The 26,619-nt window shown below is 36.7% G+C and overlaps 1 protein-coding gene across 2 annotated transcripts in view; it reads right to left on the reverse strand.

Moving 5' to 3' along the window:
* Positions 1-26,357, reverse strand: part of LOC115218043 — a 215,384-nt gene extending 189,027 nt beyond the window's left edge. Inside the window, exons 1-6 of one of the 2 annotated variants that reach the window (XM_036507979.1) lie at positions 26,135-26,337; positions 16,864-17,054; positions 13,918-14,002; positions 8,127-8,332; positions 4,705-4,798; positions 3,081-3,304 (exon numbers count right to left, since the gene is read on the reverse strand). In XM_036507979.1, coding sequence (XP_036363872.1) covers positions 3,081-3,304; positions 4,705-4,798; positions 8,127-8,332; positions 13,918-14,002; positions 16,864-17,054; positions 26,135-26,189 — 855 coding nt within the window. In that variant the 5' untranslated portion in view covers positions 26,190-26,337. Of the gene's footprint in view, positions 1-3,080; positions 3,305-4,704; positions 4,799-8,126; positions 8,333-13,917; positions 14,003-16,863; positions 17,055-26,134 lie in introns of both variants that reach the window. The other variant, XM_029787796.2, reaches the window with a different exon arrangement.
* Between the last annotated feature and the right edge of the window lie 262 nt (positions 26,358-26,619).

Genomic DNA, 26,619 nt, shown 5'->3' on the forward strand with positions numbered 1-26,619 from the left:
CATGTTTTCACTAAGAAGCAAGACATAAGGGACTTTTACATTACACATTCCTTTCATAGCACCTACTATCTCTCTGACCATTCCCTTCTTCATAGTAAGGCTATGCTCCATCAAAAAACACACGAGACTACAAAAGTTATCAGTGGCCTAAACATATTAGTGTTCTGCCTTTGAAAACTACTGAAAAGCAAGCTGAACTCTCTAACAAGCTGGGCACTGCACTGAAAACTGTTGATATCAGTGTTAACATTCAATAATCTTGGAAGGCTCTGCATGATACATCACACTCTGCCTCCCTAGAGTTTCTCAGACTTCCTGCTTATAAACATCAATATTAGTTCAATGATAACAGTACAGATGTTCCACAATTGATAGATAAAAGGCACAGCTCTCATAAAAGATGGATCAATGATAAGAGCTCATCCAGTAAAAGAATGCATATAAGAAATTCAAAGGCTAGGTCCAGTGTACTCTTAGACAGATGAAGAAAGCCAGGTTGTTATCCGAGGCTACTGAACTCCAAGATGCAGCAGACAGATAGGACCCTAAAGCTTTCTATAATGGCCTCAAGAAAGTGTACAGTCATCAAGAGCATGGTGTTACTGCAATTTTTTTCATCCAATGGAGAGACACTGTTAACTGACAAATCTGACATCCTGAAATGATAAAACAACCACTTTGAACTCTACCTCAGTCACTGATGATGATGTCATAATGTCTATTCCACATTATGCTGAAATACTGGAATTGTCTCTGGAGTCAACCTTCCTGGAAGTTGTGAATTCCGTTGAACAACTCTCTTCTGTAAAGCACCTGGCAAGCATGCTGTCCTGCCTGAACTCTAAAGCATGGTGGACAGAAGTTTCTCAAAAATTTACACAACCTTTTCATAAATATTTTAAGAGTAGGTCATACATCACAGACTTTAAGGATGCCTCAGTTCAATACCTCTATAAGAACAAAAGTGTTTGTGATAATCATTGTGGGATATCTCTTTTGTAAATTGCTGGTAAGACTCTCAATAGATTCATTCTTGACAGGATCATCTAACATATCATAAATGACATCTATCCAGAATCACAGTGCAGATTTCACTCTGGCTGTGGTACTGATGACTCTTTTCCTTCCTTCAGGTTACTGAGAAGGTACATGCTGTGCAAGAGTATGATGCTCCCTGACAAGAATGGACTGGACCACTACATAAAAATAATGGCAGTCTGAGCAAGTGAGGCAATTTGTGTTGGAGGGTAGTTTGTGCTAGCTCCACAGTCGTGGGTTAATAGTCAAAGTTGGAGTTCAAAGTTTACAGTTTGAGTTAGCGAGTTGGACTGTTGGTTCATAAAAGATTGTTGTGATGTTGTGTGTGGTTACTACCGTTTGTTTCGATTATATTGTTATTATGCTGTTGCAGTGTATTTGTTTATCCATAAAGATATAACAGTATGTGAGAAAAATCAGGAACTGTTCATTGTGTTCATTGACCTTACTAAGGCCTTCGAGATTTTTAACTAGCAAGCAATTTGGAAAGTTTTGAAATAACATAGTACACCTGACAAGATTTTGAATGTTATTTTCTTTCATGAGGGAATGAAAGCTATTGTTGTGTTCAGCAGGGAATCTTCAATTTCTTTTGATGTTACAAATAGTGCAAAGCAAGGTTGTGTCATGTTCCCTGTTTTCCTTGCACTCTTCTTTTCAGTGATGCTGAAGTATGCTCTTAGTGTCATAGAAAATGGTGTTAAATTCCAGTTTCAAACAAGTGGTTGGTTATTAAATCACTGGCTTTTAAAAGCCAAAACACTGCTACATACCATTATCATTCATAATCTACTTTTCACAGACAATACTGCACTAGTAGCAACTTCCTTAGAAGAAGCTCAGGAACTTATAAACCAGTTTTCTACTGAATATAAAGCCTTCAGCTTGACCATCAGCATAAAGAAGATGGAAGGGATCAACAAACATTGCCCTACTCCTGAACAAATTTGAGGTGTCAAGCAGAGGCTACTGGTTCACAATTTCCCCAACACTTATACAGGTTGTATACATGAAACTGTGTGGCCAAGTGGATAGGATGCTGCACTCACTATCATGAAATCGAGGTTTCAATTCCTGGATCAGGTGATGCTTATGTTCTTGAGCAAATCACATAGCACTATGATTACTTTGATGTCTTATGTGTAGCACAATGTGCACCCGTAAAGGCAACATCGGGTTTATGGAGGGAGTGTGCTCATGTACTGCACAAACATTTGATAACTATAAACAGATCATCTGTGCAAATTGTTCAGCAAGAAATGAATTGCAGATCACTCATTTGTTGTCTATGACAGGAGAGTCCACTATATGTATGTATGCGTATGTCTGTGCATATGTATGTATGTACATGTGTATGTACGTACATACGTATGTATATGGATATATGAACATACATACATACATACATATATAAAAATGTGTAGGTCAAATCCTAAACAAAGGACTGACCCTTTAGTGACCAGCAAGTTTGAGTGTTTCCCATTAATCATCCAGAGTAAGAGATGCAAACACAAAGGGATTTCAGGTTTGTTTGACAAGCAACAAGTGAGTGGATTCACTTTTGAATCACAGACAGAGCCAAGCAAGGTCCCTACAAATGTAGACACATTTATAAACATATACACATGCACACACACACATGTGCACGCGCGCACACACACACACACACACACACACACATAGAGAGAGAAACACATACACACATGCACAAACACTCACTGATACACATACAAAATAACTCCAGTTAATGAGGGGAAGCATCTTTGTAATAAGTTGACTTGCAAGAAATAGATGCCAAATCTTCTTTGAATAACACCCTACTGTCTTAGAAAGAAGGACTAAGTGAATGAAAGTCTTGGATGAATGCATTTGGGAAAACATGATGGCCATTCCTGGAATGTCTCTAACCCAAAGTTTTCTCAATCAAGGCTGACCAGAACTTTAACAACAACAATAACAGTAGCAACAATTACAATAAATAAGTAAACAAATAATTAAAATAAAAATACAGTCACAGAATTCAAGAAAGTAAAAATTCTCACTTTGGATATGTCCATAGATTTGATATTATCTCCAAAGGATACTTTAACCACACCAGTGCTGATATTTTCGTAACTGGTAACAGCAAAGAATTTGGGGAGATAAGCAAGCCTTTTGAATGTTAGATGTCGATAACCTTCTCTCTCAGGCACGTGAAAATTTAATGTCATTTCCGTACTATTAATTTGCTCGGAATTAGAAGTTAGTTCTATTCTCCACGTTGAATCTAGAGAAGAAAGAAGAAAATTTTAAAAAGTAATAGAAAAGACGGTATAGTAGTTGTGGTACATTAACAAAAGAAATGTGCTGTAAAAAAAAAGGTGAATTAATTGACATTTTGAGATCTGAGTAATTCCACAACAGAAGATGATTGATTTTCTTAACATTAACCTTTTTGTTACAATATTTCTGTTGGAAAATAATGTCTTGGTTTCAATTAATTTAGAGATTAATGAAGAATTTATGTTACTTTTAAGCTGATGTTTGGAATATAAGTCGACATGGAATTTTGATTAAAGGAATTAATTTAGATCACTTAAAAAAAAAAAAGAATTTGTTTCATAGAACTTGGATTAGTTTCAGGCAGGTTTCTATCAAATGAATTAAGAAATAAAGAAATGGTAGTTCTAGCATTTATAGTTAAATTATGTTTAATGAGTTGGTTAATTAATAAAAGAAAGAATTATCATAAAAAGTATTTATTAATAACATTAAACATTTGTAATATATATAATGTACAATTTGTTGTTTGTACATTGTACATTTCATGTTATATGAGAAATAATGAATAATGTATAATGAATAATGAATATGTTAAAAGATGATAGCAAGAATATCTCGTATAAATCAGAGCATAGTTGTCAGTTACAATTAGAATAATTTCTTGAAGCGAAAGTTGAGGGAATATCTAAAGACACAAGGCTTCTAGTGTAACAAGAAAGGTCTATGTAGAGAACTAAGTTCCAAGATTTTTATGAACCCACCAAAGCATTTTAGAATAATCCATGATGCCTTTAGGTGCAAAAATTAAGATTTTCTTTGTGTCTGTCTCTTTCTCTCATAAACTGATGTCAAAGACGACTGGCTGGAAAAATGTCAGTATGTGTTGCAATAGAGTAAAATGACTCAGGTCAGTATTACCAAGTATAGTATTATTTTTCATCTGTGGATTTTTACTTTTAAACTTAATCTTTCCAGGTTCAGATTTGAGAAAGGCTATCTGTGTGGCACCTTGGGTATGTATCTTCTGGCTGAGCAAAACTTGACAGTGGATTTGGTGGACAGATTTTGAAAGAAACCTGTCATGTGTATGTGGAAAGGGTGCTTGTGTCTCCTTGTCTGAACAATAGTTGTAAATGAGCACCACCATCATACAAGTGGTGTTTTTCATTTTAAATCTGATGTAAAGAGACTAATTTTCTATATCTGGTTTGAAATCTGGTATTGGTGATGGGAAGATTTAACTCTTGATAGTAATATCAGTACAATAGCATGGGTCATTTAATATTCATTTTGCTCTCTCTCCTTCTTAACAACAACATCTGGTAAAAGCCACAGAGGCAGCAAAGCAGAACTATTTCATAATTTCTAACAAAGTGAAATAAGAAATATCTTTTATCAACTTACTATTTGTCAATGAACATTCATGATAATAAGTACTTTGATTAAGAGTATACATGCAGGAGTATATGCTGGAAGTTTCCATATTCTTCAGGTTGACCTAAAGCAAAAGTAAAAGGAAAAACAACAAAATTAATGAGAGAGAGGAGGAGCAACAGACTTGTGACATAGAGGGCTACTGGGAGATCCTGCAGGACAGCCTGCAGAGTCCCACAAACTAAATCTGTGGCTGATGCAAAGTTCCATCCAGACCTAAGTCCTATCTGGGAATTACATGGGTTTAGATAGGTGACAATTTGTTCTTGATCCAGCAATTACAAAGGTGAGAAATACTTAACTTAGCCATCAACTCAGCAATTTTATCTCTACTTCAACTGAAATATTCTTTCATATATTGATGGCCTTATAAATAATCAAACAAGACCATGTTTACAGGAGCTGAGCTGTTCAGATTCTTTACTTATTAAGAAAATTAAACAACACCATCACTCCTTCCCATGTTCTCTCTCACATTCCATTCCCAGTTTTCAGAGTTGGCACTGTCAGTGAAAACAGATTGAAGAGGTCTAGTGAGATTGTTGAGATGCTTGAATGGCAGCATGTTGATGTATGCTGCATCCAAGAGGTAAGATGGAGAGGAGCTTCAGCCAGATTCCTCACAGGTAAGACACATAGGTGTGAAATCTTCTGGGAAGGTAACAGTGATGGGGTAGGTAGTGTGGGCATACTTCTTGCTGAGAAATGGGTGGATAATGTCATAGAGGTAGTCAGAGTGTATGATAGAGTGCTTAAGCTCAAGCTAGTCTTGCATAATAGTACAGCGACAATTATCTCTACCTATGCCCCACAAGCAGGCCTACCAAATGAACAGAAGTACCACTTTTATGAAACTATTCTGTAGGCGACCTCAAAGATGAGTGACAATGATCTCAGCTTTGTGGCTGGGGATTTCAATTGGCATGCTGGACAGCAGACTGGTATCTTCCATGGTGTCCATGAGGCCATGGAATTAGTCCCCAAAATGAAGAAGGAACAAGGCTACTGGAGTTCTGGGATGCAAATGACCTATTGATATGCAACACCAACTTCAGGAAGCCAGCTAGCCACCTGGTAACCTACCAATCAGGGGACTGTGCTTGCCAGATTGATTACATTCTCACCAGACAGTGGGATGCATGGTTGCTCTTAAACACAAAGACCCTCCCTGGGGAAGAATGTACCCACAGGCACAGACTAGTCATTAGTGATTTTAGACTCCAGGCCAGAAGGATGCCAAGAAGCAGAACAATCTGGAAAAGAAGGATTTGGAAGTTTTTGAATCCCTCACATGGTCAGAGATTTAGGGACATCTTAATTAAGAAATTTGATGAGAGGGAGGAGGAGCTACAGACTTGTGACATAGCGGGCTACTGGGAATTCCTGTGGGGCAGCTTGCAGAGTGCAACAGACCAAATCTGTGGCTGGTGCAAAGTCCCATCCAGGCCTAGGGTAACGTCATGGTGGAAGAATGCAGTAGACAAGGTCATCAGAGCAAAGAAACAGGCCTGGAAAACCTGGAAGAGTGGGGTTAGCAGGTAACTGTATCAGACTACCAGAAGGGAAACTAGAGGACAGATATATCAAGTCAGGGGAGAAGCAGAAAAGAAATTTGCCTATGTTCAGTGATGTGAGGACCAAAGAACTAAAGTGTTTCGGATTGCAAGACTGTGTGTAAGAGAAAATCATGATGTCACAGGAGAGAAATGTGTCCACATGGATGATGGTGCACTTGCATTTAATGATTCTGCTAAGAAAGAGGCTTGGAAATGTCATTATGAAAGACTGCTGAATGTGGAGAGTGAATGGGAGGAGAGTCCGCCAAATGTTAATCCAATTCAGGTACCAGCTACCTGATTTGACAGTTACTTGGTGGATAAATCAATTAGGGATATGAAGGCATGGAAAGCCTCCAGACCACCAGGAATTGGCTGCTGAGATGCTTAAAATATCTAGTGGTGTTGGTCATGATCTAGTCACCCATATTGTAAATAGGACTGCATAGGCTTGAAAGAAATGAAGCCAGTATGCTTCACTGGATGTACATGTTTGACAGAGTGTAAGCAACTTGAGAGAAAAGTTAGGCATAAGAAGCATCAGATGTGGTGTGCAAGAGGGATGGCTGCACTGGTATGGTCATGTGATGCATATGGATGAGAACAGCTGCATAAAGAAGTGCTGATCTCTGACTATGGAGGGAACCTGTGGTAGAGGTAGACCAAGGAAAACATGAGACGAAGTGGTGAAGCACGACCTTTGAACTTTGGGCCTCACAGAGGCAATGATTTGTGACCGAGACCTTTGGTGATATGCTGTGTTTGAAGACCTGTCAAGACAAGTGAAATTGTAGTCTTAGCTGATACTGGTGTCATGTAACTGGAACCTGTGCTGGTGGAAAGTACAGAACACCTTTTAGGCATTGGGCCTGACAGGGGCAAAGTGGCTGAGTTTCATTCAAGCATTAAGCCACACAGAAGCAAAGTGGCTGAGTTCATTTCGAGTGTTGGGCTTCACAGAGGCAATGACCAAGAACTTTGACATTATATCATGGCAGATACTGGTGTCATGCAAATGGCACCCATGCCCGTGGCATGTAAAAGCACCCATTACACTCTCAGAGTGGTTGGCATTAGGAAGGGCATCCAACTGTAGAAATCATGCCAAATCATATTGGTGTCTGGTGCAGCCTTCCAGCTTACCAGCCCTGATCAAACCATCCAACCCATGCCAGCATGGACAACATATGCTAAATGATGATGGTGATAAAGGAACTATATTAATCCACAGATGATGGCAGCAAGGAGTGAGCCTGGTCTTGTCATCACAGAGGTAGTGATGGAAACCGGTACCTACATTTCATCCATCTTATGCACTGAGTTCAAATTCCACTAATGTCAACTTTGCCTTTCTTCCTTTCAGGTTTGATGAAATAAGTAAGAGCAATAGAGTTGATTTAATCGACTTACCACCTCCCCTGAAATTGCTGGCCTTGTGCCACTATGTGAAACCAATATTTCAACATGTTAACATAGCACGAAAAGGCATAATTAATGATGCTTCTTTTGATCAAGAAAAAAGAAACAGATTGTAGGATTGAGAATACAGACTTGAAAAAGCATTTTGCTATTATTCATTTTGCTAAACAACAAAAAGGATAAATGGTAAATTTAGACCTGGCATGAAGTGAACACAGAAGAGTGAGTCATTCATTCAAACCACCTGCTTTATAAAAAGAAATTATCAATACACATCTGTGTTTTTCTGAATTATGTATGTGCATACATGTATTTCATTTAATCAAATCCAGAAAACCTGAAAACAAGTAATACTTTGAAGTCAAGTGAACCAGTTATACGTGTTTCTAAATGAGAGAAAATAAAGGGTTTACTTACAACTGTATTTGACCAAAATTTTCCTGTAGTCTCTATTTCTATTCTTGACCTTGTATTCATTTCCCTTGGAAGGAAGAATGATGTATTTGATGTTTTAGAATTCTTTCTAATAGTAATATATTTTTCACCATGAGGCTTTATTTCAAAAGGAAACCTGCGTTTGTCATTTGTCTCACTATGTATAACTTCAAGGTTCCATTGTGTCCCTAGAAAGTAATAAAAAAAAACTTGATGTTAATGGCAACAAAATTTCAAAATTAATAAATTTAAAAGGATAATTGTTTTATAATGAGTGAAAACCATTTTTTTCTTGGCTTTTCCACCATAGATTTATTACAGTTCTTTTCATTTCAAAGTTATTTATTTATTTATATACCAAACCATGGAAGGAGAGTCATTAAAACTTTGAATAATCACACATATATACAAGGAGGTACCCAAAAGAAGCCGGAATTTTACAATATTATTTTATTCACTTAGTTTTACATGTTTACGCTTTTATTGCCTTCAAAGTATTCTCCATCTGAAGCAATACATCAGTCCAGATGCATTTTCCACTGTTTGAAGCAGTGCTGGAACTGATGCAAAGAGATGCGTTTTAATGCCACCATCATTTTTCTTCACTTCTTCCACATCTGCAAATTCTGTTGGACCAGCTTTTGTTACCTGTGATGATCTTTGCAAAAAGATCCAAATCAGCTTCCAATTCTTCTTTCTGTTCACGACACACATTCAGTCGAGAATGCTTTTGATCCACAAATTTTGCTGCAACTCTTTTCATTCGCAACTCCTCTCTCAAAATTTGTTAACTTCAGCTCCAGGATACACAAATAATATCAACAAGTTTGTCAATATTTCATTGATGGTTTTCCAAGATCAGTTCATGAATTTTCTTGATGTTTTCATTCATTTGGGACGTTGATGGTCGTCTTGGATGAGATTGTTCCTCAAGGGACAAGTGATCATCCCTAAAGCATGAAAGCCACTCATAAACTTGTGTTTTGTTCGTGGCAGTGGCCTTGTAAGCTGCTTGAAGCATGACAACTACTTCAGCCACTATTTTCTCCAGCAGTAAGCAGAATTTCAAGGAATCAGGCTGGTCCTTCATTTCAGGCATCAGAGAAAGTGACAGACAGGGGAGAAGAACTGCAAAACAAAGAAGTACCACATTGCAGTATGACCTTAGCAGACAATGCTAGTTGGCAGACTGAAGCCTGAAGGTTTGCATCACGTGGCTTCTAGCAGTGAAAACCTGAAATACAATGGGCTTGTCCTGCAGAGAACATTTCCAGTTACTTTTGGGTACCCCTCATATTGTATGCAAAGTATCTTTGGTAGTTTGGCACCAAATGCACTAGAGCAGTGTTTTTCAAATTATTCTAAATAGCACTCCATTTCTGTTCCCAATAGTTTTTCAATGTACTCCACTCCACTTTTAATGCATATACATTAGAAATACACAGGCACGACTGTGTACTCAGAAAACTCACATTGCAGCCATGTGGTTGCTGGTTCAATGCCACTGAAGAGCATCTTAGACAAGTGTCTTCTACTATAGCTCTGCCCTGACCAGAGACTTCTGAGTGGATTTGATAGACAGAAACTGAAAGAATATGTGCGTGTATGTATATATATATATATATATATATATATATATATAATGTGACCGCATGTGTGCTGTTGACGATTTTTTTTCCTCTGTCTTCTCTTCTCTGGATCTTTCCTTCTCCTATGTTTCCGACGAAGAGCTCCGCTCGAAACGTTAAACCCTCCTTCTTCCCTTTCTTCTTGAGCATCCAATAATACTATATTTGTTCCACGTCCTCGCATTGTTGTGTTTTCTCTTTGTGTTTTCATGTTTGGATTAACTATATATATATATATAATATATATATATATATAATATATATATATATATATATATATATACCTTATAGATATTTTAGAACTAGCAAATTTGCTTGTTGGAAGATCAATGGCAGATTGTCACTTATTTGTTTATATATTGTAAACAGGGATGAATGACTGTCATCTGACAGGACTGAGGAAGGGTAAGACTCTGAAACCAGTTCTGGTCTACAGGTCTTTCCATGCTGGAGGAGAGTGGTTCGTTCCCTTACACATGATATATCAGACACAGGTTTTGTGTTGTAAACCAGCTGGAAAAGATATTTTCCTGGAGTTAAAATGTAGTAATATAGTTCTGTATGGAACAGCCATGCTAAAGTGGCAACAAGAATTACTGTGTGTGTGTGTGTGTGTGTGTGTGTGTGTGTGTGTTGGGTCATCCCATAAATAATGTGTTTTCTTTTATACTTCTTTCATTTTTCAAAATTAAAATAAACAAAGTTCTTTTTTAGTCCAACATATACTCTCCTTCATTTTCTACAATGCACTTTCATGTATCTGGTAGACTTGCAAGGCACCTCTTCCAAAATTCACTTGTCTGTGATGAAAAATACTCCTCAAGTACTGTTCTGACCTCATCTACAGAATTCATTTTTTTCTGTTCAAATGATTTTAATGACTGCAGAATAAAGGATAATCAAATTGGGCAATATCCGGCAAATATGGTGGGTGGGGCATCGTTTCCCATTCAAACTGGAATGTTATCCTCACAGTATGTAACTGAACATTATCCTGATAGAAGGACACCTTTCATTTTGAAACCAAAGTTGGTTGATTTACGTCTAGTGCTGATTTAAGCCACTCAAGCTGCTCACATTAGATCTCCTTTGTCATCATTTGGTTTGGGTTTAAAAGTTCAAAGTGGACTAAACCATTTATATCCCATCAAACAGATAACAACACCTTACGTGTATGAAGACCTTCATTTGCTTATGGTGCCGGTGTTTCTCCTTTCCCTACCCACTGTCATTGGCACTCAACGTTTTTATAGAGAAACCATTTCTCATCACTAGTCACTATTCGGTCCAAAAGCAGTTCATTCTTGAGACTTGACAGCAAAGAAAAGCACACATTCACTCTCTGCATGTGATTAAACTTGGAAAGTTTGTGGGGAACCTGTTGGCCCAATTTACTGACTTTTCTGATAGCAGCAGGTGTTGATGAATGGTTGAATGACCAAAAATAAGCTACTCTGCTAGTTCCTCAACAGCTACACTGAGATTTTTTTCCACTGGGGTTTGCAGAACATCCTCATTGAGCTCTACAGATCTTCCAGGATGAGTCTCATCTTCTAGGTTTTAGTTTCCGGAGTTACCATTGACACTGGCTTATGCTTGCTGTACAGTCCCCATATACTGCATTAATATTCCTTGCAGTTTCTACTCCATATTTGCCTTTATTGAACTCATAAAGCAAAATATACCAAATATGCTCCTTTGTCACTTCAATTATAGCTCTGTAAAAATATCTGTTAAAATCAAATTGCACTCTTCAAAACTTGCACTAAGAATAAGGACAAAGTAAAATTACTACTTACTTTTATAGCAAGTTGGCGCAGGTAGTTTATCCTGTCCCCCCACCTCCGACTTTCAGTTTATGGAACTGAAAAAAACGCATTATTTATGGGATGACCCAATATAGTAGAATAAGAAATAGAAAGTCCTTGGTATTATATATTCAAAAAATTGAATAGAAATGCCTTTTCTGATCATTTTTCCACTTTAATAATTAGATGTTTAGACAGCTAATTATCAAAGTGGAAAATTGTCAGAATAGGCATTTCTATTCATTTTTCCATATATATATATATATATATATATATTATATATATATATATATATATATATATATATATATTATATATATATATATATATATATATATATGTATATATATATATATATATGTATATATGTATATATTCCTTGAAATTCTGCTTACTGTGAGAGAAAATAGTGGCTGAAGTAGTTGTCATGCTTCAAACATTACAAGGCCATTACATGACTCAGTGGTTAGAGCGTCGAGCTTCCGATCATGAGGTTGTGAGTTCGATTCCCGGACTGGGCTGCGTGTTGTGTTCTTGAGCAAGACACTTTATTTCACGTTGCTCCAGTTCACTCAGCTGTAGAAATGAGTTGCGACATCACTGGTGCCAAGCTGTATCGGCCCCTTCGCCTTTCCCTTGGACAACATCAGAGGGGAGGCTGGTATGCATGGGCGACTGCTGGCCTTCCATCAAAAAAAACCTTGCCCGGACTTGTGCCTCGGAATGTAACTTTCTAGGTGCAATCCCATGGTCATTCATGACCGAAGGGGGTCTCCTCCTCCTCCTCCTATATATGTATGATGTATGTGTATTATGTCAGGTCACTTCGAGTGCTATTGGTAACATGTAACCCAGTACAACATGTTGCATGGTCGGGTCATCAGCGACTAAACCGGCAACCCCACCAAGCTTGCTTGGTGAGGAGGGTGTTTATTGGACACCCTGCGGGATGAAAAACAAAACCCGTCAAAGGGCGGAGGAACTCTTAACAGTCAATGGCCATCCAATAAATGTCTTAAGGATGTATCATGCACGGGGACATAGAAATAATCGGACTGAATACCCAATCGTGCGGTTAAACCATTGGGAGTGAAGGACTCCTAGCCTTTGTTAGGGCATCCTTCTAGGAGAAAGTAACTCAGGTAACTGGGATAACTCCGACATAAAACCTGCGGCTCAGTGGCTACCGATGATGTTGACTTGTTCTTCTTTTCGGATTATGGCTGCTGTTGCTTAGTGAGTGGGATTGACTCAGTGCACAGCCTTTCTTCACTTTAAAAAAAATCTTCTTGCACAGGCATTGCATGATAACAACATTGATTAAGCTTCATGCAATGGCCATACTCGATAACGAGGGACCAGCCACCATGTATGTGTGTATATATATATATATATATATATATATATATATGAATATATGTATATAAACAAAGTCGAATACATACACAAGATGTCTGTGTTGTTAGTTTATTGGTGGCTGCATTTTATAGGCACAAAAAAAATATAATCTCAATGAATTGTACCCGTATGTCAAAGGGCCAGCCTTGCCACACTCTATGTCATGATGAATCTTCCTGAGAACCATGTTATAAGGGTAAACGTGTCTGTGGAGTGCTCAGCTACATGCAGTTAATTTCACAAGCAGGCTGTTCCATTGAGCAGACCATCTGGGACCCTCGTCGTCATAACTAATGGAGTGTCATCTCCATATATATATGTATATAAATATACACTTGCTGAATAGCCCATCATTGTCAGGCAATTTTTACAACAGAATGTCTCATATAGTTTTTTATTTATTCCATGTCAGACCATGCCTTCCCCGACAGATAGACCTCTTGATCAGGACAGATTTGTGCAATTTTTCACAAAAAAACTTCATTGAAGATTATTTTCCTTTTAAACTTATTTACATGTCTGTTCAACCATTTCACATGACTTTATTCATTAAAACTTATTAAATTTATCACCCCTTTCCCTTGAGAGTCACTAACAAATACAACTAGAATTTCCTTTTGTTTCTCCATCTAAACACAAAATTTCAAATAAAGAACTTTTTTATCTACATCATTCAGTACATCAACCCTAAAATTATTTGTCCAAAATTCTTTAACGCTTAGCATCATAACTACTTCAGCCATTTAAAAATAATATTACTTATATATCCATTTTCATGTGTGTGTGTGTGTGTGTGTGTGTGTGTATGTGTGTGCATGCACATGCATATGTGAGAGAGAGAGGGAGAGAATGAGAGAAAAGTGTTTCTTAAGGAATTTATAAAAGAAAGAAAAGTTAAAAAGAAATCAGTCACAAACAGTTCTAAAGCAAAAATCTTACATTTTTCTAATTTTAATTCTCTAGAACAAGCTGACTGGCACTCGACAATGTATTTTTCATGATGGCCTTCAATTTGAACAGTTGCCTAGAATAAAAAAATTCAACAGAGTTCACAACAGTGCAAAGTAGTCTGTTAATGATGACGGTGATGGTGGTGATCACCACCATCATCATGCTATCGATGACAATAATGGCAGCATACAGCTAGTACTCCGTTTCATATTTAAAATCAGTTTGGAATAGCCTACACACACATGCATGCACACACACACACACACACACACCACACACACACACACACACACACACTTACACATGAGTGCATGTTGCTGGTAAATGGCTGAAGGCAATGGTATCTGTGTGAAAGTTTATCATACAACCATTTGAAATATACACAGTAAATGTATTTAATATATCAGTATTTGGATTTGTGATTATACGACTGTATGACTTATGTTTATAATAATCTAATTTGTTCTTGATTGGATAATATTTTTATAATGCATCGCGAGCATAGAAGCAGTACGTTGATTTGGATGGATGCTGAGTCAAAATACCTGCTACTAATGCGTCCTGTATCAGGGCATCGCACTCTTTAATCATACTCCCTTCAGTATCCTGCCACTTATATTATAACATTTTAACCTCAAGGGTATTCCCTGATACTTGCCACCATCTATATCTCTCTTTTCCTTTACTCAACCATCCCATTTATATTCTGATCCCTGTTCCATTGTGAGCATTTTGCCACTGTCTCTGTCCTAATGTCTCCCACTCTCTCCTCCTGCACTTCTCTCAGGTTGGGCAACCGTGTATTTTCTTTGTGGTAGCACAGCAGTTTCTGTCTTCTTTCTCTCTCCAGCTGGGTAACCTTGTACTTCCTCTACTGCAAGACACCTGTATCTGTCGCACTATAACCTTTCCCTCATCACCTCTTCCAATGCCTCTTCCCCGCTTGAAAGTTTTTTTTTATGTTTTACAAGTACTTGGTGACCCTGTCAGTGCAAGTGCCACTTAAAAGCACCCAGTCTGCACTGTAAAGTGGTTGGTGTTTGGAAATACATTCAGCAGTAAAAACCTTGCCAAAACTCACCTTGCTTGTGCTTATGCCACATAAAATGCACTACTTGCCTCACCTGTGCCTGTGCCATGTAAAAAGCACTAAGTCCACTCTGCTGAGTGGTTGGTGTTAGGAAGGGCATCCGGTTGTAAAAATCCTGCCAAAACAGTCACAGAAGTTTGGGGCAGGCTTCAGCCTGGCCAGTTGTTGTGAAGCCCTCCCACCCATGCTAGATTAGAAGGCAGGTGTTAAACAATGATGATGATATATATATATATATATATATATATATACAGGTATGTTTGTATGTACGTATGTGTGTGTGTGTATATATATATATATATATATATATATATATACTTCAGAGTGTAATTACACATTAGCCCTAGTGATTTTCTTTCTCCTTCTTTGGACTTTTCCATTTCTCTTTTCTGACAAAGAACCATACTTGAAACCTTAAAAATTCTCTTCTTTGACCAAACATCAAACTAATATAATTCTTGTCCATGTTCTCACATTCGTTTTATTCTCTTTTCTTTTTAAATGTTTTATTTGTTTGTTTATTTTAGTTGTTTCTTCATTGAATTGACTAAATGTATACACACTCATGTGAGACATGAACCCTTTACAAACGTCATGTAAAGGGTCCTTGAATGCTTCCATCAGAGATGCCTGAAACATATTCTGAATGTTGGCTGGACCTTAAAAATTCCAGATACACAGGTCCTGAGGAAAGCCAATATCCCAAGTATTGAGGCAACAGTGCACAAACACTGGTTATGTTGGACTGGACACATTGTTAGAATGAATGATAGAAAGATCCCTAAACAGATGCTATGTGGGAAACTTGTTGGTTGAAAGTGACCCCAGCAGAAGCCAAAACTGCGATTTAAGTACTGTGTAAAGTCCTCATTAAAGGCCTGTGAAATGCAGGAGGCTGACTTGGATAGCAATGCTTACCATTGCCATGGATAAGGGAGACAGGTAAAGGAAGGAGTCCATTCCTTTTAAAGAGCACATGTTCTTTATGAAGAATTTAAGCTCAAAACGCACTGCTAGTTTAATGAGTGGGGAAGCTTGGTCTGCAATATTTGCAGTCATGTATGTTTGTCAAGAGCAGGGCTTGTTAGTCACCAACAGAGGAGCTGCAAATGTAAAGTATAAGGTAGTCTTGAACACAAAATATTCCTGAAAGTCAGTAAGGGTTTTTCTCAGTCATGAGTGGATGGCCATCGTTATCATGTATGTATACATTTACTCTACTAAAAAGTATGGAGCGATCTTTCAGTTTAATGTTGAATTGCTTTCACAGATATTATTTGTCAGAAAATGATGATGATGACAACCATGATGATGATGATGATGATGATGATGATGATGATGATGATGATGGTGATGGTCTTCTTCGAGTTTCCTTCTACCAAATCCACTCACAAGGCTTTGTTTGGCCTGGTGCTATAGTAGTAGGCACTTGCAATGGGATTGAACCTGAAGCCAGGTGGTTGGGAAGCAAACTTTTTACCATACAAATATGCCTGTGGTTACCCCCCCCCCACAAACTTAAATATATAATTCTTTTCTAGCTTTCTAACTAATTAATTTAATATTATTGTTTACAGAAGTTCTTAATCACATAGTTCAGTGACAGAACTAATAAAAAGGGGTCAAGAGTTCAAATCCAGTTAGGAATGAAAATTTTGAAGCTCTTTGAATCCAAAACTATATTTAGATATAAAGAACATATGTCATGTCAATGCAGTTCCTGAATACCAGTTTCAACTTATTTCTTCGAAAATAGCATAACTTTTGATAATGCAGGTGTACAAGTAGATGCGTATGTTTGTATGTGTATGTATGTGAGTGAATATTTGTTTTAATTTACTTACCCTATAGCTTTGTGTCACATCAACATGAAGAGTATTTGGCTTTACTGTACTCTCTAATTCAAATTGAAATTTGATTTCATTTTTATTTTTAAAGTTTAATTTTTTCTGGATATTGTTCAAAGAAATGTCAACTTCCCTGTTATGTACTTGAGACAAGAAAATGGTTACTTTCCATTTTGTAGCCTGGATATCTGGCAAATAGATTGAGAAAAGAAAAAAAAAAGTTAACATTTTATTTTTAAAACAACCCTGAATTTTTATAATGGGAATGGTTACATTAAGTAAACTCATAAAACACTGGAATTGGTTTTGTAAATAACATGAAAATCGGAATAATCACGTAAATTTGAATTCTTCCCACATTTTGTCTGATGAAAATGTTTTTTACATGTTTTCTTCATGAATTGGGCATAAATTTGATTGAATCAATGTCTAACTTTGTTTTACCACTCATATTTCACTGGCAAGTTTATGATAGCCTGCTTTGAAGGTTACATCTATGCAACCCAAGGCCAAAAGATGCCCACTAAGTGCCTGCAACATAAAAGACAGAAAACATTGACAGACAACAAACGTAGGCTTTGCAAGACCAAGGCCAAAGACATCGACCACATTATTGCCAACTGTGAGAGAATTTCTTCGAAATATTATCTTCCCATGAGGCATGATATGGTGGTTAGAACAGTCTGGAACAGGATAACGGAAAAGCGAATACCTGCAAATAAAGTTGGTCAAATTGAGACCAAGTCAAAATATACAGGTGGAACTTGAAAATTAACACAGCCACAATGTTAAAACACAACCATCCAGATATCGTTGCATGGAACCACAAAGAAATGATATGTTCTGGTGTGAAAATCAGCTTCCCTCTGGACACAGATGTGATAGAAAAATATGAGAGAAAGAGGAAATCTATGGACCACTGATAAGGAGTTTGCAAATGGAACCACAAAGAAATTATATGTTCTGGTGTGAAAATCAGCTTCCCTCTGGACACAGATGTGATAGAAAAATATGAGAGAAAGAGGAAATCTATGGACCATTGATAAGGAGTTTGCAAATCCAGTACCCAAAATACACACCATTATTATTGGAACATCAGGATACATACTGACCAGTCTGGAGCAAAGCATGACTGAACTTGAGATCTTGAGGAAAGAATACAAATTCATATGCTACAAGTGATTGCAATATCTAGGACTATAAAAATTTGCAAGACCTTCTTAACATTTAAAGAATTATGATTAAAACAAGATACTTTCCTTCACAACCTTGCTACTAAGTTGGTGGTTGGTCAACATACACTCTAAATTAAAAAGAGAAAGGAAAGAGAAAGACCGACCAACAGATACAGATATATAGACAAACACAACACATACATAGCCATACAAATATACATACCTACCTACCTACCTACCTACCTACCTACCTACCTACATACATACATACATACATACATACATACATACATATACACCATGATGTTGTTTATATACACTGAAAAAGCTTTCAATGAATGTAAAGGAGTAAAAGAAGCTACTAAGTTGGACATCTCTCTTGAGACGTGTCATAACAAAATATCTTTCGTTTTTTAAAATAATTTAAAAGAAAAAGGAAGTAAGAAATGGAAATTGAAATATACTTCATATCTTTTTGGTCTTTCAAAGCCACTAAGACTAGTGGAAGCGAGGGAAAAATATTTATTCTCTGACTGAACACCTAGACCAAATTCCTCGCAGAAGAGAGGACTCTGGTAAAGATACTCAAAGTGGTATTCATTTGCAACAAAGTAGACTGTATTAAATACACCCAAGGACCAGGTGGTGATGTTTGCTGGCAACAGAGGGAACTTTGCTAAAGGTACCCAGGAACCAGATGGTGGCATTAAACTTAAGCAGGGCTAGATTTATATATAAGCTAAACAAGCTATAATTTAGAGCCTCTACTTTCTTGAGGCCTTGAAAAAATGGGTAAAAAAAACGGTGTGTACTGTACACAGTATACATTTTCAAAATATAAGATAAAGAAGAACTAAATGTCATAGTTTTGAACTACCATAGTTTTACAGATGATGTATTTTGCTTATACTTCCTGTCAGCGCCATCTGTTGACGATTTTATGAACTACATCATGTCAGTGGTTTCAACATACTTGTTCATCATCCATGGACTGTCAGAGATGGCACATTGTTCAAATTCTGTCACGGTCGATTTTGCCTTTCATCCTTTCAGGGTCGATAAATAAAGTACTAGTTGCATACTGGGATTGATCTAATCAACTAGCCACCCCACCAAAAAACAAATTTGGAACTCTGTGCCTAGAGCAGAAAAGAGATCATACATTATTTACATTGTTGATGTGTCAGTATTATACTAACATCGATTGCGTACCCATCTGCGTGAAACAACGGCAACTACACGTAGCACTGTGTCATTTCCATATACGTCTTCAGCTCTGGGTATTTACATATTCAATTATTGTTACAATACTTTGACTAAACAAATACAATAATACTTCCATATTAATTGTCATCCAACGTGATAGTTTCAGTTGCATTTTCGTACATAGAAGCTAAGACAAGGCTTGTAGGAGACTGGCAGCTACAATTACAAGTTCTTTTTTTTTTTTTTATGAGTATGATAAAAATGGTGACATGAACTACAGAATAGAAATGATGAACAAGTAAATGAAATAAATAAAGATGAATTTTCAATAACTATAATGTGTTAACAAATAGTTTAAAAATACTGATAACAAGTTGACTAGTGGTTACCTACTGCTCAAAGTAATTGTGCTGTGTAAAATTATTGTGGTACACTTTATATTTCCTATTTAATTATTTGATATTTTGAAAAAAAATTATATATCTTTAGGGTACTTTTTGGTTATCTCACCCCCATTAAAAAATTACCATTAAAAATTGGGTTACCTCCCCACTAAAAAAATGAATTTGTGGTGACAAGAGATTGGATTAAAAGTGTTAGATCCTTTTGATTCAATACTTCCTAATAAGTAGGAAAGCAGGTAAACCACAAATCCCTTTGGGTAGATGGCCCGGCTCGGTCTGTAAAAAAGGCGTGGGTAGAAACTCCATAAGATGTACCTAGAGTAAGCTATGGACACATAAGTGGTGCAGCAATATCAAAGGAAGGCTAACTGGGAAGATAGTTTTTGTATGTGGCAGATGTTCAGGAGCGATAAACATTGAAAATGTGCAGAGAACAACTTCCATCACATTCCAGGGAAAAAAACTAGAAGTAGTTGATAGCTTCCATTACCTAGGTGACCAGTAAGAGCACCATCCAAGTGGGATTGTTGCCAGAGCGGCTAACTGGTGTTCATGCCAGTGGCACCTAAAAAGCACCAAAGGAGCGTGATCGTTACCAGCATTGCCTTACTGGCACTTGTGCCGTGGTGGCACGTAAAAAAAAACACCATTTGGGCATGGCCGTTGCCAGTACTGCCTGACTGGCTCTGGTGCTGGCGGTATGTAAAAGCACCCACTATACTCTCAGAGTGGTTGGCATTAGGAAGGGCATCCAGCTGTAGGAACACTGCCAGATCAAGATTGGAGCCTGGTGCAGCCATCTGGTTTGCCAGTCCTCAGTGAAATCGTCCAACCCATGCTAGCATGGAAAGCGGACATTAAATGATGATGATGATGATGACTTCAACATATTGTTCATGTTTGGCCTCCTCAGTAGGCAGGGTATGATTTGTTATAAAAATGTTATTAGATTTAATAACAGGAATAATTTTTTCAGTTTTCATGCTTATTAATTCTTTCAGTTTTCAGATTTATTGATATTTTTCATTTTTGTTTTGTTTTATTGGGGGTTAAACAATTTCTTTAGGTGGGGGAAATAACCAAAAGTACCGATATTTTTCATAAAACAGTAGGAGATAACCCAACTTTTTAATGAGGGTGAGATCACCAAAAAGTACCATCTTTAGTACAATATTAGATAAATTAATTAATTACTTTATAGAAATAATAATATAATTAAGCATTTGTTATAGAAATTATGTTAAAGAAACGTCGTACAGTTGGCAGCGAAACTTGACAGGAATGGGAAGAAAATCAGATGAAGATGATCCTCATGTAATCGGAGAGTCGACTTTTGTTTGTCAATTTGCTTGTACTAAGTGTAAAATTTTACCATATTTAAAATAATTTAAGACCAGTGCTTCTAAAATGTAAGACTAAGTATTATAGTGGATTTTTTAGTGTGTGGTAACTTACTTTCGAATTTATGAATTTTTTTTATGTTGGGTTAGTTTAGGTTATTTTAGGTGAGTTTGGGGAACCTAACAGCGAAGACCCGACAAATGAAGTGAGTTTATGGCTCACAGGATGGCCTGCTGTGCTAACCTTGGATCGCAAGGTGACCTGCTGTGCTTAAGGAGACCTATTGAGTCAAGTACATCAACATCAAAATAAAAAATCAAATGGATATTGTTGTTGTGATACCTGTGCTGGTGGCATGTTGGGCCTCACAGAGGCTACCTTAGATGTAGCAATGGCTATACATCATACATTCACAACATAGTCTACAATGTGAATGTATGATGTTTACTCTTTCAGATAATAAAAGTATTATAAACGAACATTTGAATGAACAAGCTTTAATCAGTATTCATTCACTGTTTAACACTGTAATTACAGTTTTAGGTCTACTAATTTATTTCATATGACACATAATTTATTTTGGTCCAATTAAATATTACTTTAAAAAATATTCATCTGTATACTTTGTAGGCCTGTATTATTATTTGCTAATATGGTTACAGGTAGGAGCAAAGAATGGGGAAACATTTTTTCCTGCATTGTATTTATAATTATTGTAGTTGATCAATGATCATCATTCCATATTTCTCATGCATTTTACTATTAATAATTTATAAATATTAAATATGTAATGGCGGTGCTCCAGCATGGCCACAGCTCTGAGCTGAAACTATAGGAAAAAAGAAAAAAAAAGTTATATATTATAAATATATGTTTATAGTTATTCAAAATTTTTTGCCCACAGCGAAGATCCGACAAATGAAGTGAGTTCATGGCTTGCAGGATGGCCTGCTGTGCTTACCTTGGATTGTAGAGCAGCCTGCTGTGCTTGAGGAGACTTATTGAGTCAAGTACATCAACATCAAAATAAAAAATCAAATGGATATTGTTGTTGTGATACCTGTACTGGTGGCATGCTGGACCTCACAGAGGCAATGACGAAAGACCGAGACCTATGAGATATGCTGTGACTGCAAAGACCCGACAAGTTAAGTGTGTTCATGGGACGGCCTGCCGTGCTAACCTTGGATCGTAAGGTGACCTGCTGTGCTTGAGGAAACCTATTGAGTCAAGTACATCAACATCAAAATAAAAATCAAATGGAAATTGTAGTTGTAATACCCGTGCCGGTGGTACTTAAAAACCACCATCCGAATGTGGCCGTTGCCAGCACCGCCTTGACTGGCATCTGTGCCAGTGACACGTAAAAAGCACCAACCAATCGTGGTCATTGCCAGCCTCCCCTGGCCCCTGTGCTGGTGGCACGTAAAAAGCACCCACTACACTCACGGAGTGGTTGGCGTTAGGAAGGGCATCCAGCTGTAGAAACACTGGCAGATCAGACTGAGACCTGGTGCTACCTCCTGGCTTTCCAGACCCTGGTCGAACCGTCCAACCCATGCTAGCATGGAAAACGGACGTTAAACGATGATGATGATGATGAGTTTACAAAGTGTCAGCCAGAAGTTTATAAAATTGGAGTTCAAAAGAGAAAGAAGCAGAAAACTGAAGAAGAGCTTAGCAAGTTACCAAATTTAGAAAGTTTCTTAACAAAGATAGATAAGGGTCCTGATAAACCCAAAGCCTCTACCACAGTGAATAAGTCATGAGTTATCCATCCCATGACTGATACAGAACCTCGTATGTCTAGTTCTATAGAATCAGCTTCAATGAATGAAACAAGAAATATTAAGATTTACAAACCAGAGAGTAGTACAAGCACAGAAGATTCAACATAAAAAACAAAAAAACAGAATGATGTTGGGCTATGGGCCAATTTAAGCAAAGATGACATTGTATACTGGGTAGAAAAAGGCCTGTCAGGGTGTCAGCACTCAAATGGTTCATTTGAAAAGTCAAAGAAGTCTTTTGAAAACCAAGACAGATATTGCTCAAAAAGCTTGTACTGACCCAAACAAGCTAATGGTGAAAAATACTGCAGAGAATGGTTAGTATATTCACCAGAAACTGGTTGTGTATACTGTTTGTGTGCAAACTCTTTTCAGATTCTTCTACAGCATTATCATCAGATGGATTTTGTGATTGGCACAACACCTATTTAATTCAAAGTCATGAAAACTCTGTAGAATGTTGACATGAACCTTGTTGGAGAACTTCAGCATTTTCATCAATATGTTAAATATAGTCAAAGCCATGGTTCACAGGAACATAATTGTCTGACACATCAGGATCTGTATCGAGTAATATTTAATGATCATGTCCAATGGGCATTCCCTAATGTAGAAGCAATTTTGAGAATGTATCATAGTTTGATGATTGCAAATTGCTCTAAATTAGAAAGATCTTTTTCTCAGCTGAAGAGGATAAAAAATGAATTTAGAACAACATTGACTCAAAAGATAATTATGTTCCCTCACTCTCATGTGCATAGAAAGCGACAAACTATGCAGTTTATCATTTGATGAAATCATCAATGATTTTACTCTGGCAAAGGCAAAAAAGAAAATATTTTAATTTAGATCATGTTGTGTTGTGTTTGTATACACAGTGTACAGTAAATCTTGAAATTATACAATATAATGGGTATTGCATAGATGCATTAATTCCTTACAGCAAGTTTCTAGAGATTAGATTATAAGCCTTTGTAAATTGTGCTTTTAAAAGAACTTTTATTTTTTTACCAAGTGTTTGCATTAAGTTTGTTATGAATAAAAAAATAATTTTGAGTCAGAGATTAATAACTATTTCACTATTAATATACCTCTTAATTGTATTTCAATTTAACAATTATTTTGATAAAATGCATATTTTATCAAGTGCAAATGGCTTCTGATATCTATAGGTCCTAAAGATCGCATAGTATATTAAACACAAGAAACACCGACAATTTGTTGCTAACATAGGACGTCTGGACATATAAAGAGCCTCATTATTTCAAATAGTTTAGGGCCTCATCAAGTCTAAATCCAGCCCTGAAATTAAGAGAAGATTAAGTTTTCCACTCAGTAACAGAAATGCTCCCTCTGATGGGCTTCTACTTGATGTCTCTCTTCCAAATTTTGTCCAGGATATACTGGTCCACTTATGGCTATGATAGAAAATATTTACTCAAGGTGCTGCAAAATGGGATTGAACTCAAAACCATGTACTTACAAAACAAGCTTCTCGATCACATAGCCCATACTTGCCTTCAGACTAAACACTTTAAATAAACTCAAATCTTTATAATCCTTATATGTGTAATCAAGTCCTTAATTCATTATCAGAGTTTATAATTAGTTTACAGTATTTCATTATGACATAGAAATAAAGCAGAGCTGTCATTGGCAAGTGAATATGACCTGGTAACATGTAACATACTTTTGCCATTTGTTTCAGATTTTTATGTATGCACAGGTAAACATAGACACCCTCTGAGATCTCCTGCCCTTAATACAGTGTAACATCATGAATGTGACAGCTGGAGGAAAAGAAGGCTGCACCAACGCTTGGCTCCAGTGAACTCAGCTGGAGAAAAAGTGCCAGTTATAGATTGGTACATATTCTCAGCTGAACAGTATGGAGTGACATGAAATGGAGCACCTTGCTCAAGGATACTATGTATTGCCCAGTCCAGGAACTGAAATTACAAACTTATGGTTGTGAACCTACCATCCTGGCCATTAGGTAATGGGACTTCACAATGAAGAAATAATCTTTTCTACTCTAGGCACAAGGATGAAAGGCAAAGTTGACCTCGGCGGAATTTGAACTCAGAATGTAAAGACAGACAAAATACTGCTAAGCATTTCGCCCGGCATGCTAGCAGTTCTTATTTCTTTATTGCCCACAAGGGGCTAAACATAGAGGGGACAAACAAGGACAGACAAAGGGATTAAGTCGATTACATCGACCTCAGAGCATAACTGGTACTTAATTTATCGACCCTGAAAGGATGAAAGGCAAAGTTGACCTCGGCGGAATTTGAACTCAGAATGTAAAGACAGACAAAATACTGCCAAGCATTTCGCCCGGCATGCTAGCAGTTCTTATTTCTTTATTGCCCACAAGGGGCTAAACATAGAGGGGACAAACAAGGACAGACAAAGGGATTAAGTCGATTACATCGACCTCAGAGCATAACTGGTACTTAATTTATCGACCCTGAAAGGATGAAAGGCAAAGTTGACCTCGGCGGAATTTGAACTCAGAATGTAAAGACAGACAAAATACTGCCAAGCATTTTGCCCAGCGTGCTAACGTTTCTGCCAGCTCACTGCCTTACAAGGAAGAAATAATAATAAAGAAATATAATATAATATTGATTTGTTATTATAAAATTTAACTGATTTTAGTTCAATAAATTTAAAAGGAAGTTTTTTAAAGGTAATTGTGATTTGGAGAAAGATTTGTAATTTTTTAAAGAAAACTATATTTTTTCTTTATATTTCTGGTGGAGAAAGTTCTGTAATCACTCAGTGTCATGAAAAAAAAGTGATGCAAACAAATTGTCTATGTACAAAGATATAAAGTTCAAATGACTACAGCACAATGAATTCTGCAGAAATTTCCCAAGAGCCAGATAACATTTTACCGTTTACTACCATATTGCCTTTACCTGTTAATTTTGAAAATGAGGAATTTAGTAAAATAACCTCATCATTATCAAGCTGTTATTTGGAACAAAAATTAATATGAAAGTTTGATGTATGGTTTTCATTTGGATCAGTTTAAAACAGAAAGTTTGTGTAATACAACCAGGTGCAGTCTCAGGTATTTTAATATGGAAAAGATTAAATGAAGTAATAGATAAAGTTAACCGCCCAAGATCAAGGACAGAAACAGTCTCTACAAGATGCTTCCATAGAATCCCCACCTATCAAGTTCCACTTCATAGTCTTTGGTCAACCTAAGACTATCAAACAAGATAATAATCCAAGTTGTCATACAAAAGAAACTGACCTGAAAACAAGTTTCTTGATCATACACAGCCATATTCAATGATTTCACGAATAAATAATAAAAATAAAATTGAGAACTTACTTGCAAAATGAAGACAGGTGAAAATTAAAATACTCCAGCTGTAAAAAAGTGACATGGTTGTGGAGAGAATGAAGTGGATATTCTTAACAAATACTGGTTTTACTTTTATTTTTCTCAGATCTTTTCTAAACAAAGTTGATTAGAATTTCTATATCAAATATTAGAGATGAGTATTATCTGTTTCCTTACTTTTATCTATTGAACTGTATTTACAAACTGTAAAGGAAAAATATATATTCCTTTGTCAATCTTCGTATTTCAAATTATTGTGTGTTTACGGAGGAAAAGTCACAAAATAGTCCTTTACAGTTCTTGGTACTTTAAATTATTATGTGTTTATGGAGGAAAAGACACAAAATAGTCTTTTACAATTCTTGGTACTTTAAATTATTATGTGTTTATGGAGGAAAAGACACAAAATTGAAATATCAAAGGAGATGCAAGGATTTTTTGAAAATGTTTGTCCAATATTAATGCATCTCAGC

Source organism: Octopus sinensis, linkage group LG12, assembly GCF_006345805.1.
Source record: "Octopus sinensis linkage group LG12, ASM634580v1, whole genome shotgun sequence".
Taxonomy (NCBI): Eukaryota; Metazoa; Mollusca; class Cephalopoda; order Octopoda; family Octopodidae; genus Octopus; species Octopus sinensis.